At 43.4% G+C, this 15,783-nt stretch overlaps 1 protein-coding gene across 1 annotated transcript in view; it reads left to right on the forward strand.

Annotated features, from left to right (window-relative positions):
- The window catches only part of slc8a4b (solute carrier family 8 member 4b), an 89,898-nt gene that overhangs the window by 42,763 nt on the left and 31,352 nt on the right, over positions 1 to 15,783 (forward strand). Inside the window, exons 7-11 of the mRNA XM_041964617.1 lie at positions 3,254 to 3,364; positions 3,477 to 3,629; positions 5,057 to 5,153; positions 5,340 to 5,531; positions 6,503 to 6,695. Of these exons, the coding sequence (XP_041820551.1) occupies positions 3,254 to 3,364; positions 3,477 to 3,629; positions 5,057 to 5,153; positions 5,340 to 5,531; positions 6,503 to 6,695 (746 nt within the window). The remainder of the gene's footprint in view (positions 1 to 3,253; positions 3,365 to 3,476; positions 3,630 to 5,056; positions 5,154 to 5,339; positions 5,532 to 6,502; positions 6,696 to 15,783) is intronic.

Here is a 15,783-nt window from a genome sequence, read left to right on the forward strand (position 1 = left end):
TGGCAAATTTATTAATAGCCATTTTTGGAGGATACCAGTAGTCACCTGTACACTATTACCACCCACCTAGCTAAACTCCAGAACTGAGTTACACTAAGTTGACCAGGTTGAGACTACCTAGCTAGATGGGAGGTGATGGTTGGTGTTGTATAGTGATATGATGGGAAGATAGTTACAAATTTGACATTTAAGTAGTTATAGAGGCTCTAGAATGTTACATGAGAGGCTACATAGAATGGTAAGCTACCTGTTGTCAGCAGGTATATGGTTGTAGTTAATTCTCGGCATACGTAACTGTAACATTATCTATAAGGGTATGTACGAGTACCATCGGCTGGCTACTGTCAGATAGAACTGCTGAACTAACACAAAACACGCTACACATGTAATAATGTTCTAAATAAGAAATGAGTCTGTATACAGTCAGACACAAAGGTAAGCTAATGCTGTTTCATCTTGCTAGATACTGGTAGATTAATTATGCCTGATTAGCTGATGTTTTGCCAGGTTTTCAGTTAGCATAATTTTAGCTAGCTCTAACCGTCCTGTTTTGGAATATATCGCTGCTTTGGCTCTGTCAAGAGCTTCTATTTCAGTGGACATTTGTCTTTCCTGCATACTTATACATACTTATATACATTTCTGATGATGAATTATTGACAAATGACCAGTGACAGATAGTGATAGCTCGTACGCTATCCTTCAAAAACAGGGGCGCTGCCCCTGAATGCGCCACGATTCCCATTCAAAAATAGCTAATGTTGCAGCGTGTAAGTCACTGTAAAACCACAAAATATCTTATTTTCTGTTTGCGCATAGATTATATAAATGATGATTACTGAGCTTTAGATGTGCTATGGGCTTTGGAGAGAGCCAAGATAGCCGTTTCTACCTGCTTCCAGTCTTTATGCTAGGCTAAGCTAATTGCCTCCTGGCTCTACCTCCACACTTTAAACTATAAGGTTTATTCCCCAAAATGTCAAGCTACACCCTTAACAAAGGCATACATATACTGTACATTGCATTTTAGTGTTTTTGTGCATACCTGTTTGCATATGATTGGATGTTCAGCTGCACCCCTTAATTTTGACTTTAAGTTTTGTTCTTTTCTCAGTTTCTGAGTCAAAGATCTTAAAACAAAATCAAAATCATCCATCACATTTCAAACACGACGCCTCTGAGGGTGACACTGTGTTGGAGATGACGCAGTGACACATTCAGTTGTGAACAAGGTGTTTTAGGTGATAACACAGAGAACAGCACAGAGCTGTTATACTGAGAACAGCTCAAAATGTTCCTGAGCAACTTCTGAGCTGTTTCAAAAATTAATTTGCATTTCTATTACTATTCATTACGTAAGTGCCTTAGTAAATTTGCTTCAAATTAAAGTCCCCATTCATCTTATCTAATGCACATTTATTTCCAGAAATGGAAAAACCCAACTATGCACACACACCAAATGTAAACAAAGTTATAAGGAAGTTAATTAAAGTATTGGCTGAGTGTCAGATAGCTACACGGCCCCTTTTAGCCTCTCTCATACACATAAACAGATACACAGAGTGAGGTTTTTCACACCACTCATCTACAGTAATGTTTTATGCTGATAAAATCACTAGTCTGCAGTGAGGAAGGTGCCGGTTGGCTTGATTGACAGCACTGTAACATGCAACCCCTCTGCCATCCAGGTGATTTTTTGCCCGGTAAGTTACATGAACATTAGTTAGGTGAGAGTTCAGTCTTGCCCTTGAAGGCCGTAGCTGGACAAAAAATTTGTAACACAAGGCCCACTTGTTCAAGCTTTAACAAAGTCTGAGAGGTTTAAAGTGGTGCAAAAAGCTGGCAAGTGTGCCTCAAGTTCAGATTTTTTGGGGAATTTAGATTGGCCATTTGTTAATTGATATTAATAAGCAATGAATGTTCTAAATTTAACTTTTGGTTAAATTTGGTATTTAGTTTAGTTGAGCTCAGTCAATGTGTCACACAGAGATTAATCAACAAGTTGGTTAATCTGTTCTCATCCCCGGTTATAAGAACAAACCTGCTGCTAGATGGCTGTCATACACACACACCCACACCCACCCACCCACACACGCACATCTCTTTGTTGCAAGATTTACTCACACATGCTTAAAATTCAGAAACATGTTCATTTTGTGAACTCTAATCATCAACTTGGCACATTACGGATTCCTCTGTTTTATCCGCTGCACACATTTCATCCTTGAATGCTGAACTAGACGCTGTCCAAGTCTCTTCTCTGCTTTCCCCTCCTCCTTCCCTTGCCTTCTCTCCAAGTTTTTTGTTTTTTGGTGCTGAAGGAGAAAAGGAAAGGAGCGTGGCAGTTACCCCAAGGTGCACTGGGCAACACCCAGATGTTTGTTTGCATTCAGGCCTCCCTCCCCCTGCAGCTACTCCCTCAGCCCTGTGCAGTAAAAAGGAGTGACAGCTGCCCTGGAGATTAAACTCCACTGGATAAATTAAGGTTCTTGTGGTTATAATGGATCATTAAACGAAAAAGGAATAGCGGTCTCCTTTGGGGTCCCCTTGGATTTGACTTGGACTGAACTAACAATTACTGACTCCATCCCTCCAAAGAGATGCAGATTGTCTGAGAGTTCTGGAGTGAAAATGCCAGCTCACCTCAGCCTCAGCTCTGAGGCCACATTTAATCTAATTACCTCCACAACTACAGTGGCCAGTTTATACAATTTATATTTGTTGGACCGCTAGGATATTGAAGTGCTACTCATCCATACTCTTTTATTGAAATCATAACTTATATAGATTGACAAGGCTCAGTAGATTAGACGTTTGCAGCTAAGAGAGTCATCTAGTCCTGTGCATTACAAAGAAGTTAATACTAAAAGAAAGTGGACGGTTGCATTGTCCTCTTCAGTTTGTTTCCACATGTGTACTTTATTTGGTCTTCCTTGGCACAACAGACATCTCCAGCTGTTTATAGGACAAATAAAGCTGAGAGAAATATACATCTTCTCATCCTGAAGTACAGGATCTCAGTTTTGAAGGGTCATTAAGTAAGTCAGTGAATCTGTTGCTGACCTTTGACCTCCCTGTGGAGACGTAAGAAGAATTTCCCAAGGGAGATTCACTGCTTAACCTTTGAACTGCAGCTGTCTAACAGCGAAAGCTTTTGTAAAAAGAAAGACTAATCTCGAAAGCAAATGAAGTTATTAAATAGCACGATGACAACAGCAGATCAAATTGTTAATTCACTGGTTCTGTTGGGCAGGTCCTGATGCAGCAGCAGAAGAGCAGAGCGTTCTACCGTATCCAGGCAACCAGGATGATGATCGGAGCTGGCAACATCCTCAAGAAGCACGCTGCCGACCAGGCTCGCAAGGTGAGACACACATAATCCCCCCTCGTTATGATTCAACCTGTCATTCAGATCTGAAAAGCACACCTGACTCTGACCTGACACGTCTACTTTTGTCCCGTCTGTTTTATTCCAGGTGGTGAGCAGCCATGAGACCCAGGCCCAGGAGGACGACCCCCACACCGTCAGGATGGAGTTTGAACCCCCTTTGTACCAGTGCTTTGAAAACTGTGGCTCCCTGAAACTAACCGTTGCCAGACACGGAGGAGACCCTGGAGTTACTGTCAAGGTGTGTGTGTGTGTGTGAGGGGGGGGGTTGCTCAGGAGAATAGTGTGTATATAAAGGTATGTGTGTGTGAGGGAGAGAAGCCAAAAGACAGACAAAAGCAGAGACCAAAACAAAATTCTACTCTGAACTGATTTCACTCAGGCTCTGAGCCTCTCTGGTCGAGTGCTCGTAAAAGAATAGATGTGGATGATAGAGGAGTGTAGAACTGGGAGACACAACAACAACAAAAAAAAACACTTTCCAGATTTTTAGCTTTCAGCTCAGGTTGTAACTCAAAGAAAACACATATCCTTTTGCAAAGGCTCATTGATCTTGGGCTTAGCGCTGGCCTCATACTCTGAATAAGAGATTTTCTTTCAAGTCTCCCACAGAGAGTCTGTGTCAGTGAAATGATATCTGATCTCCTTACAGGGGCTTGTCTCCCTCCATTCTCCTGCTTGTATACAAATGAACAAAAATGCAACATCAGTGCTGTCTGTAGAGGCACGCTGGTAGCATGGCCTCGGCCTTCTGTCTGCTGAAGGTTGATTTTGTTAAGTGAAGTGACCTATTTAGCCCCCACACAGGCTCTTCAGGCATAGCTTTTGAGACGAGGAAACGATTATCTTCTCCACACAAAGGGTCTCAGTGAGGCTGTTTGTAAGGGATAACACACTTGAAAGGGTCAAACTTCATTCTAATTATTTTTCGGATTTTATAACCACATCAAGATGTAATTTCTCACGTTTTAGGTCTAATATTTCAAAAGCAGACGTCAAAATTTAGACATCTGAACGAAGCCTCGGTGTACAGCAGTCCCAGAAATAATGGATGTACTCAAAAACAAGTTCAGCCGTGTCACTTTTTCGCATTTCATCATCAAGAGCTAAAACTGGAGCGGAGCCAAGAGAATGACTACAACAGCACCACCAACACTGAGTCACTGTTTCAGCTTTGCCCACAAACCGACACAGATTATTTCCAAGCTGTTGAATTTCTTTTTACCAGTTTACATAACAAGTGACACTCCGATCGCTGTTATCTGGTCGTGAGCAATGTAGGTGAGTTTGTAAGCCCCTGTAAGGGATGGAGAGGGTGAGTGGACAGTGCATATGGAGAGAGGACGGAGAGGAAGGAGAGGATGCAGGGAAAGTTTTGTTGTACTATCATCAAAGTCTTTATTATCAGACTGTATCTGACCAGAGGGCTGAGTTTAATGAAGCTGTTTTTCTTGTTTTCTCTCACCCTCTGTTCACATCTCCCCAAATGCCTCTCCACCCCCTCTGTCTCTGTCTCTCTCTCTCTTCTTTTTCTCTGCACTCTGTTCTTCCTTTGTGTTTATCTGCCCTTTTCATATCTGCTCTCTTCTGTTTCATCTTCGACGGCTCGTTTTGCTCTCCCTCTCTCCCCCACGTCTCACCCTGCTTCTCTGTTCCCGTCTCCCCCAGGTGGATTATCGCACAGAGGACGGTACAGCAAACGCAGGTTCAGATTATGAGTTTGCCGAGGGAACGCTGCTGTTTAAGCCCGGAGAGACCCTCAAAGGTAAAAAATAACAGTAACAGCAAGAATTCATGACATATTTTTAAAAAACAAGTCATCGAGACTGAGGCTCAAATAGCAGAGGTCATCTGCTGCACTGTGGGCAACGTTTTCCACTGGCTGCTACAAAAATAGAATTTCAAGGTTTGTTTTTGAAAGTGGTGCCTAAAACGACAATCCTTTGAACAGAGATCACAGTGGGAGTGATTGACGACGACATCTTTGAGGAGGATGAGTATTTCTATGTCCACCTCAGTAACCCTCGGGTGGTTGGTTATCCTGAGATTGGCACCGCCCCACTGGATGCCAGCGCCACGCCCAAAGCCGTGCTGGGTGACAACCACACGGCCACAGTGACCATCTACGATGACGATCATGCAGGTAAGAAGAACGCCTGAATCATATCACGGGAATATTTGTTTAAAGTAACTTGCAATACATTTAGTCTTTACATTTTGTGGTCAAAAACAAACTGATGTTCGAAGAGACACAAGGCATTGTTTCCCTCTTCAACAACCCTTCATAGCTTCGTTTTCAGCTGTTAGCAATGTTAGCGATGCTGTCTGTCCCTTTGCAACATTAAGACCCATTGTTCTGTTTCTTACTATGAAGCTAGGCTAGCTAGCTTGCTAGCTTCAAATTAACATTAATATTAATGTTGCAGTTATACTAATCAGATTATATAGTGTATGATACAGCAGGATAACAATCACCAGGGCCATTCTGCTGCTAGTACTTATACTTGTTAGTTGCAGTACTTTTTGTTGCTATTGCTATACTTCTACGTAAAATGTTGAATGCAGGACTTTTACTTGTAACGGAGTATTTTTATAATGTGACATTGCGCCTTATACCTGAAGGTCCAGTGTGTTTAGTGGCATCTAGGGGTGAGGTTGCAGATTGCAACCTAGACCTCACCCGCCCCTAACGCACTCTAGAGCCAGTGATGAGTTTGTTCTTTCCGGGCTACCATAGAAACATGGTGGTGCAACATGGCATCCATTGAATCTATAGCTTTGCTACGTCGTCCCAGGATATTAACAAAAAGTTTGCAAAAGAAGGTTAAAAGACAACAATTTCACCACTTTTTCAGTTGGTTTGCAGTTGTCCAAAGAGAATTGAAGAGAGGGAGGATGAATGGAGAGTGGGCGTTTACCTAATGCTTATTATCTTTTATCTAGAGACAGTGGGTGGTAATCTATTATCCCTTTCACTATATATACGGTACCCCTTGGAGAGCAAGCTAGTGAGTGAGCGCGTAGGCGTTTATCAACCTCATCTTACACATCCCTGTAGTGTTTCTCCCTTGTGAAGTCCTGGATTTTCTTTCATTTTCTGTCTTTCTTTCTCAGGTATCTTTACCTTTGAGAGTGCCAGTCAGAGGGTGAGTGAGAGCGTAGGCGTGATGGAGGTGAAGGTGCTGAGGACTTCTGGGGCCCGAGGCCTGGTGGCCGTCCCCTATCGCACTGTGGATGGCACGGCTAAAGGAGGGGAGGACTACGAACTGGCCTCCGGCAAGCTGGAGTTTCAGAATGACGAAACCATGTAAGTGCAGACATGTTGTCAGCAACTATTTTTACACCCACAAATCGAAACTGAACGTCAAAATACTAATTTGAACCATTGCTTTCCAACACAATGATTTTCCAATGCATAGACCGGGCATTTAAATGATTTCTAAGTCAGTACCATAAGGCTGCTACCACAGTTTTGATAGTATGTACTTACTGGGAGACGTTGACCAATGGCCTCATACCTAAAAAACCCAGTATATTCCTTAAATATAATTGTAGCACCGGTGGAACATGCCTCTGTCTCGGCTTCCTTTCTGTGTGAGTGACTCCCATTCAGAAATTGCTGTTTTGTTTAATTGAGTGTTTAACGTGCATTCACAGATAAATAGCTCCATTAGGCACATAACAGTAATAATGTCACTCTTCTAGGTAGGCTACTCTGCATTAAAATGCTTTCACACACGTGTGCGCACAAACACACACACACAAAATTGCTCTTGCGTCCTTGGGCACATGCATTTTTAATATGCTGATGTTAGCGGTGTTAAATTGACCAATACAGAAAGCGGTTGGGAATGCAGTTTCCTCAGCGTCTCCTGGGGCCTATAAAGCAAGGCCCCTGTGTTTGTGTGTGTGTGTGTGAGTGTGCGTGTTTGGTCTCGTACTAATATTGGTATGAGGACCAATTTGAGAGTGAGGCCATTCATGCATTGTGAGGACATTACCGCTCGTTCCCACTTCTTCAAGGTGATGTTTGATGACAAGGTCAGAAAGAGGTTAGGGTTAGGCTTGAACGATCCTCACAAGTATGATTATACAAGTGTGTGTGTGTGTGTGTGCGTGTGTGTGTGTGCCTAGGGGAGTTCCAAATGTTGGCAAGGCCATTCAAAAGCTGTTCATTCGCAGCTTGCCCTCAGAGAAACACTGAGAAGATGGAGTGTGTGTCTACCTGTATGTGAGCGTGTGTGTGCGCTCTTGTACTTCTATCCTTGTAAGGACCGATTCGAGTTTCAGACCCGGAGAGTGACGACAGACGTTTGAGGGTTCAGACTTTGGATCAGAGTTACATGTAGGTTAAGTTTTAGGACAGGGGTCAGACATGTACTGTAGATGTGGTCAAGGCTTCAGGGCTAAGGGATGTCAACAAGGGTTTGTGTGTGTGTGTGTGTGTGTGTGTGTGCTGCAGAGCAGATTTTACACCAGCCAGGCTTTAAGTATGAGGGTCACTACAAGGGCAGAGTGTGTTTGCATGTGTGTGTTCATGTGAAATGAAAGTTTCAATAGGTCTAACCTTTTGATTTTTGGGGCACTAAACCCACTTTTAGCGAGCAGTATGCATGTAATCAGACCTAAAAAAGTCTGTGTCCTGAGGAGATGGGCAAACTGGAACAAAAAGGAGAAAGCTCTTGTATAAACATGATGGGCTCTCTCATCCACCTCTTTATTTTTTTATGCCTTTTCTCCACGCTACCCCTCTCTGTGTGCTTTGGCTCCTCTTTTCATCATTCTGCCTTTGAGCCCCTTGTCAAAAAAACTCCTTCTTCTTCTCTAACGTGAACCTGCTTTTATCCACCGCACTCGTTTGTGTATTTCCTCCCTCCATCCCCCCTTTTTCCTTCTCTTTTCTGTCTTTGCCTCATTAAATTAATGCTCATCACTGACCTGGGATTTCTTTCTTTCTCGTCTTTTTTCACATCTCTCCTCTTTGTCCCATCCCCAATATTTCGGTCTGTCATATTTTTAGATTTTCTCCTCCTTCCTCGTTCGCTCCCTTCTTCACCTTCTCCTTTACTTTCACCTCCCTGTCATCTCATGTCTCTGCTCCCTCCCGTTCCACCCTCGACTCCTCCTCATTTGCATCTTCCTCCCTTCTGCCTTTCACCTTTACTTATTTATACAGTCAGACTTTTCATCCCCTTTTTGCCTTCCTCTTCCTCTACCTGACACCTTTATCATCCTTCTCACCTCCTCTATTCATTCCTTTCTCCCTCCTCCCCACCTCTCCCTCCTCCCTTAATTTATCCCTCCCCTCATCTTCTCCATCGATCCATCTCTGTCTAACCCTTTACTCAGAGAAAAAGGACTTACTGCCAAGGCAATTTAGCTGGATCACAACCCAGACATAACTCACCATCACACCTCCCTCTATTCCCCCTTCTCCCTCCTACAGTATGTCTTGCTCCAACCTGCACAATTGTTTTTCTTTACCCCTTTTGTTTATTTCCTGCACTTAATCAGCCCCGCACTAATCTGCCGCTTTGCACTCCTGCACCCTGTCTGCTGGAATGAGCTTCCTCAAAAGTTCGGAGAAGAGTGAAGCGGTGAAAGTAGGAGGGTGGACCGAGGGAAGTGGGAGACGGGTGAAAAAGGGGTGAGCCAGGTGCTGCTTAAAATTCCTGGGGAAAATCTAAAAGGCACTGGAGCTGAACTGACAAGAGGGGAGGAGAGGAAAAGGAAGTGAGGAACAATTTCATGAGCTGTACTTCGTAAAAAATAATGTGACACCACATTGATCCCACAAAGAAAATCCTCCTTTCTCTCGCTTCCCTTCACCAGGTCAGAGGTCAGGTTTCAGACGAGTGCTCTCAGGAGCTGTTAGAGGTTCGGCACCTTGCTCAGTTACACTTCACAGAGACAGATATTTGCTTAAATGTGTGTTTAAAGGGGCGCTCCACCAAATTTGCACATACTGCTAGCTTGTCTTGAAGAGTGCATAATGTCTTCTGTGGCTCTGTATTGAGTTTTACTAAGTCTGAGGACACAACCCTTTTATGATGTCATTGGGGTGTCATCAGGGTTATCTCATCTCTTGGGCTTCGAGGATCGAAATTTATAACATTTATAACTGTTTGCCAACCGCAAGGCTACCATGCCATTCAAATCATAGTGAAGAAAAGTGCAGCAGCACAAAAAAACACCATTTTAAAATGATATACACATGTGCCTAGAAAGTACTGTACTAGATAAAAAATAAAATAGAATAAGTAATTCGAGAAAATAAAGTTCAATGTGCAAAGTCCCTCAGAAGATAAATCTCTCATGCCCAGAGGAGAGTCGTTATACAGCATTATTGCAGAGTCTCTGGTGCAGTCCTAGCCACGGTGGAGCTGAAGAAGCCTCCAACTGAAAAAAAACTACTGTCTGTCGTTTTCGTATCTAGTCTTAAACCACATGTGGAGGGAAAAGGAAGGAAGGAAGGAAGGAAGGAGGAGAAGGAGGAGGAGATGAAGAAGGATGCCTTCGTTTCATGACGTGATAATGAACTGAGGACAGAAGCGATGGAGAGACTGAGAGACTGATATGAATGTGTAAGCATGCTAATGTCAGTATGTTAGAATCTATTCAGCGTCGCTCTGTGGGAAGTCACACATACACATACACCGCTCAGTGAATCCATGTTTATTCACGATTTCGACTCACTTTATATACTGCAGGAAGGAATTAATTCTCTGTTCAGCCGATGAATGCTTCCTTTACTTATCCCTCTCTTGTTTGCCAACGCAGCCTGAGAGTCTCTCCTGGGCTCCTCTCGGCCTCCCTCTCTGCCTTCTCTCTTTCCTTCTTGTTCTTTTTGTTAATCAGAGGCCATGTCTGTGCAGAAGTCAAAGGCAAAGTGAACAGTGTGTGTGTGTGTGTGTGTGTGTGTCTGTGACAGAGATAGGCTCAGCAGGCCCAGGTTATTCTTAGCCTTCGTCCGACCTGCGACTCGACACAGAGTCACAGCCTCGACACAGACGCTCTGTGTGTGTGTGTTTGTATATACGACTGTGTGTGGGGTCCTCTCCCCTGGCTGCTCGTTATAAATTTCAAACAGGTGTCGCCACCAAACTGTGCCGACACCTGTTCAATTACTGCCTTGCCCTGTGTGTGTGTATGTTTATGTCTGCGTATATGTGTGTGTGTGTATGCACTCACTTTTCATGGCAAACCACCTCCAACAATGTTTTTTTTTCCCAAAAGAGAACTAAAACTTTTCATTGTGTCACCTTGCAAATCGAGCTACATTTAATCCCCTGTAGTTACTTTGCTTCGCCTGTCGATCTGTCTGTTCAACAAGCTACGCTACAAGCTTTTACAGCAATAACAGTGGCAAATTTACCCTTCAAGATTATTATAGATTTTTTTTTTTGAAACAATGAGCCTTTAATTTCAGACACAGATAGCCAAAAAGCAGGTTTCTCGTTTCTAGCTGGCAGATTGTATCAGGCTAATCAAGCTAACATTAGCTCCAAGGGCTCGTAAATATGCTCTTGATGGCTACAAACATGTTCATTTGCTAAAAGTCTGAGGCAAAAGTGACACGTTAGCTTACATACTTGTTTGTGTTTTTAAACTGTATATGTTTCACTTTCAATGTTACAAGAAAGAAGGTTTTCAGGATGAGGGCTAACCAAAGCGTCTGGAGAACGTAACGCTATGTCAGGTAGCATGACTTGTCTCTTCCTTAAACTCAACAGGGAGCCGCTAAAGTTAGGCTAAACTGTGGTAGCCAGGAGCAGCTCCTATTATATTCTTACATTTCATACAACACAGTGGATGTGCTACTTATGAGGGGCTTAAGAAGTAAGTTCATGAAATGCTCCTTGGCCTTGGAAGTAACACTTGTTTACCGCAGCTAGTTAGCCATACATGCTAATGTTTGCAGCTTGTTTGAACATTCCTTACGCTTTCATTGTTGTGAATTTTAGCTTCGAATGGCAAAAAAGGGATGCCCGCTAAACTACGATTGGACAGTTGCTGTTCAGAGGAGGGGTTTAGTGAGAAATCTCAAGCATCTCAGCCAGCAACATACCGTAATTCAACTGGCAACCATCCACTCATCGCTGAAAGGAAACACAAACTGTTATTTTGTTCTCTAATGGGATCACAGAGATCACTGAAACACCCCCTGAAGCGCACTAGCCGAATTGCCACTTCACAATATTGAGTTTTGCTGTAATCCCAGCATCCTGCCATGTTGTGTTATGTGCTAATGAAGCCCAAACACAACATCTTAGTGTTTTTGACTGAGCTGTCAGAAGAGCTGTGATCATACATTAGCTGCTAGTGAAGGAGAAGTCAGCCTGTACGTTTTAAACAACACATTCTCCCTTTGGCGAGATGTTTCTTGGAATAGAGAGAGAGAGAGAGAGACGGAGGAAACGCTACTGTACGAGGCGAGTGAGACTGTGAGCTTGCGTGTGTGTGTTTGTGTGCGCGTGGGTGGGTGTTTGCGTGTGTCACAGTGCTTGTAAAGTGTTTGATATTTGCAACCTGTTTCTCCGTCTGTCACCAAAGTAGGGTGACTAACCCAAAGCTGTTCCCAAAATAAAACATCCTTTGAACTCTAAATCCCCGAGAGCTGCGCGCTGTGCGTGCACGTGCTGTGCATACGGCCGTGTGAGCGTTCAAGAGTGGCTTTTTTTTTGTGCACGTGCATCTCGGCGCATTCGCGTTTGTGTAAGTGTTTGAGCTGGCTTGCTGCTGCAGGTGTTTGTGCGTGCGTGTCAACAGTGTGCTGTTGTTCCTCACAGTCATGTTTGTTGCTCATTTAGCAGGTGTCATGACATCTATACACACATACACACACACACATTTTCGTGGAGACTGACCCTAACCATAACCATTACTTGCCTAACCCTAACCCTTGTCCTAACCCTAACCCTAACCTAAACCTAAAGCTAAGCTTACCGTAACCGTAACCGTAACCTAAACCTAACCTTACCCTGACATGAACCTGGACTTTACCCTAAAATTTAATGATTTACATTATGTGGGCTTGCGTTTTGTCCTGTATGTCTCCACTACATGAGTAATACACATCCAGAGGAATGCATGCACGCACACACACAGACACACACTTTAGCATTGTGCAAACAATCATTGTGCCCTTCCCGCTTATCAGCACACCGCTTAATAAACTGTTTATCATCATATTGAGATTAAATTGGTTTGAGACAGCAGCTCGGATTTTATTCCTCAATGTCAGGGTGTTAAAGTCTAAGCACGTGTTGTTTGCCAGATACGACTGAGCACACACCCGAATAAAACGGCACAAGCGCTGCGTATCAGAAAATGTGACACGAGAGGCATGATGTCATGAGGACGTTCGCATGCTGCTTTGCGTGAATCTCACATGTTAAAATTGTCGGTCGGCGGGTTGGTATTTGTCGCACAGCATGCGTTCTGCTTGGTTTGCGTGCATCCTGCTTCCTGCTGGGCATACTTATGCAGCAGAGTTGGTATTAGAAAATATCCACCCTATAAGCCCTTTAACATGGCTGTAAAGAGCCTCTGGTGAGATATCTGGCTGTAAAGAGGCAATTCTGTTATTTCCAAAGTTAAATGGACTACTATGATTGCTGCATTTTTTTTATACTGTACTACAAAAGGCTGTCTACAACGCATTACTTCTGAAACCTTATAGTATTTGCAGATATACGTATAGGAAAGTAGTGATGGCATTAATGGTAATAAAAAGAATTAGTTTATTAATTGAAATAAATACTTGCTGCATTGAAGTACATGACCAGCTGGTTGATTTGCTTGATTGTCCTTGTGATCAATCTTATTATGTCATTCCTACATCTGCCCAAGTCTAATGACTATTATTTAATTGTAGCCCTCATAATAGAACCATTTTCTCTATCATCTCTGGTTAATCAGATTTCTGATTTTAACTCTGTATGTTATTCTCTCTCCATGTCCTCACTTCTGTTTGTTGTTAATTAGTCTAGTTCTAGAGTTAACGCTGGAGTTTGTTAGTATTTGGTAGTGATAGAAAGTATGGGATTGGTTTGCATTCATTTCACCTCATCTTCTCCAGCTTAATCTAAATGTTGCATTTTGTTGTGTTTTTGTTAGTGTGTTGCTTTTAACTGGTTGTCAAGTTTCATTTGAACTTAATTACTTTGCATGTTTCTGTTTGACGTTCTAAAATGCTGTTTATGTTACAGAGGAGTTCATATTATAGGTTTTACTCATGAATAATATGAGGAGATGGTGCTCAGCAGTTTCTTCTCTTTTGTTTTTGGACATTTTTTTTGGTTGCTAAAACAATTAACAACCTTCTCAGGTGACATTGAAAGCCAGACTTGTAATGCGTGTATAGAGCCAGTGTATAAATAATAGAGTGCAAAAAGAGCCTTTAAGCTTCATGTAAGATTAGACAGCAGCCATGTATTTATTGTGCGTTTCAGGACAGCTTTCACTCCCGGCAGTTGCGTCACAGTCTCTGATGTTTCCTCCTCTCCTCCACACGTAGCACATCCCTACAGGTTCAAACAGCAGCCTGCTAATGGCCAGATAAACACTTTCAACTCCCCCTTTTTCTCCGTTCTACGAGGAACGTCAGGATTCCTCCGTCTCTGTAAGGATGACAGAGTTTTCATTTTTCATTCTTTCCCTGTTTGTTGCCTTAGCAACTTTTGATCCCTCCCATTGTAAGCCCAACAAAGAGGAGACGGCAGAAAGAGAGAGAAAAATAGAAAGATAAGGAGTAAAAGGGAGAAATTATGGGAGTAGGAAAGGGAGCTTTGTTGTTGTGTGATTTGCCTTGTTCTTCATAGGATTTGTTGTTCTGCTGTCATGTGTCTGCGCTGGAAGTTAAGATACTGAGAACCATATGATTTCTTTTTTCTCTCATTGATTTCATCTCTTCTTCCATGTTTCTACTGTAAATTTGACAGCTCTGCAGATCTGTGAGTGCGCAGGCGCTCGTATGAAAGGCGCACATCCATTGTTTGCTCTTTAATTAGTAAAGGAAAACATTCTTTGGCCCGATGGATTATGAAGATTAAAGAGTCAAATCACATTTCGGCATGGTCATGGTCTGCCTGACAGAGAGAAAGACGGAGGGCAGAAAGAGATAAAGGCAGGCTGAACGACAGAGTCAGAATAATATAAAGACGGAGAAGAAAGAACACATAGAGGAGAGACAGAAAGCACACATGCTTTTATCCTCCCGTTTCTTCTCCTTCGCTTTCCTGCCTCGTCTTGTTTCTCCTCCTTCTCCATGCTCCTCGGCTCTCTTATTTTCTCCCTCTTCTAGCCACCCCCTCCTCTTTCTCTTCATCTCCTCTAATGTCAGAGCAGTCAAAGTTAAGGAGCTTAAGTCAACATCTTTAACAACTGTAGAAGCTGCATGTGTGTGTGTGTGTGTGTGTGTGTGTGTGTGTGTGTGTGTGCACGCGTGCCTCCGTTTCCCTCGTGTGTGAGTCTGTGTGTATCATATTTCAGCTGTGTATTGAAATCGATGTGGCAGCCGCCGTCTGTTGTTTGCCTATTGACATTTTCCGCCTTACTACAGTGATTCAACTGGCAGTGTCTCTCTCTCTCTCTCACACACACACACACACACACACACACACACACACAGCCACAGAGCACCTCTGGCTTCCTCTAAACACGATTTTAACCCATTTTGAATCCTCGCCTCTGGCTCCTCTCTCTCTCAGACTCTCCTTCTTCTGTCTTGCAGCGCTGCCGTTTAACAGCAGAAGTGTCTATTGATTTGCGGGTCTGAGACGAAGCCAGCAACCTGACAGTTCATGTTGCAGTTAAGGGTTTTACAGTAGTGGTTTAGACAGGTATACTGAGAGGTAGGATGTCGCGATGCTAAAATACAAAACAGCTCTCCGTCGAGGCAGCTTTGACTTTGAAATGCTAACCCCGCCGCCTCTGTCTGTGTCTGGCTGTCTGCGTTTTCACCCATTGTTGTTTTTTCCTCCTTCCCTCCCATGCCTCTGTCTCTTTGTTATACAATTCTGCCATTTAGCATCCCTGTCACTCCCTGTTCCCTTTCCCTCTCTGTGCCTCTTGTTTTGTACTTCTTAGCCCTGCATCTTCCCCCATGGCTGTTGTTTTAGCTCTGCAGTCCCAGCAATTTTCTCTGCCAAGCATACACACACTCGCACAAACACACCCTATGGTCAGAGTCCTGTGCCTGCACACACACACACACACACATGCTCGCGCTTGACTGTTGCCAGCGCATCCCTGTGATCAAACCCCCGTGGACTGCAGCACACCCTGTAATCATGGCTCAGAGACCTACCGTGAGCTGTGGCAACAGGCTGCCCGTGCCCTTCCGTGCCCATGATTAGAGTCTAAAAAGGAGAGAGATACGCCCACTATAACCC

The sequence above is a fragment of the Chelmon rostratus genome, chromosome 23 (assembly GCF_017976325.1).
Source record: "Chelmon rostratus isolate fCheRos1 chromosome 23, fCheRos1.pri, whole genome shotgun sequence".
NCBI lineage: Eukaryota > Metazoa > Chordata > Actinopteri > Chaetodontiformes > Chaetodontidae > Chelmon > Chelmon rostratus.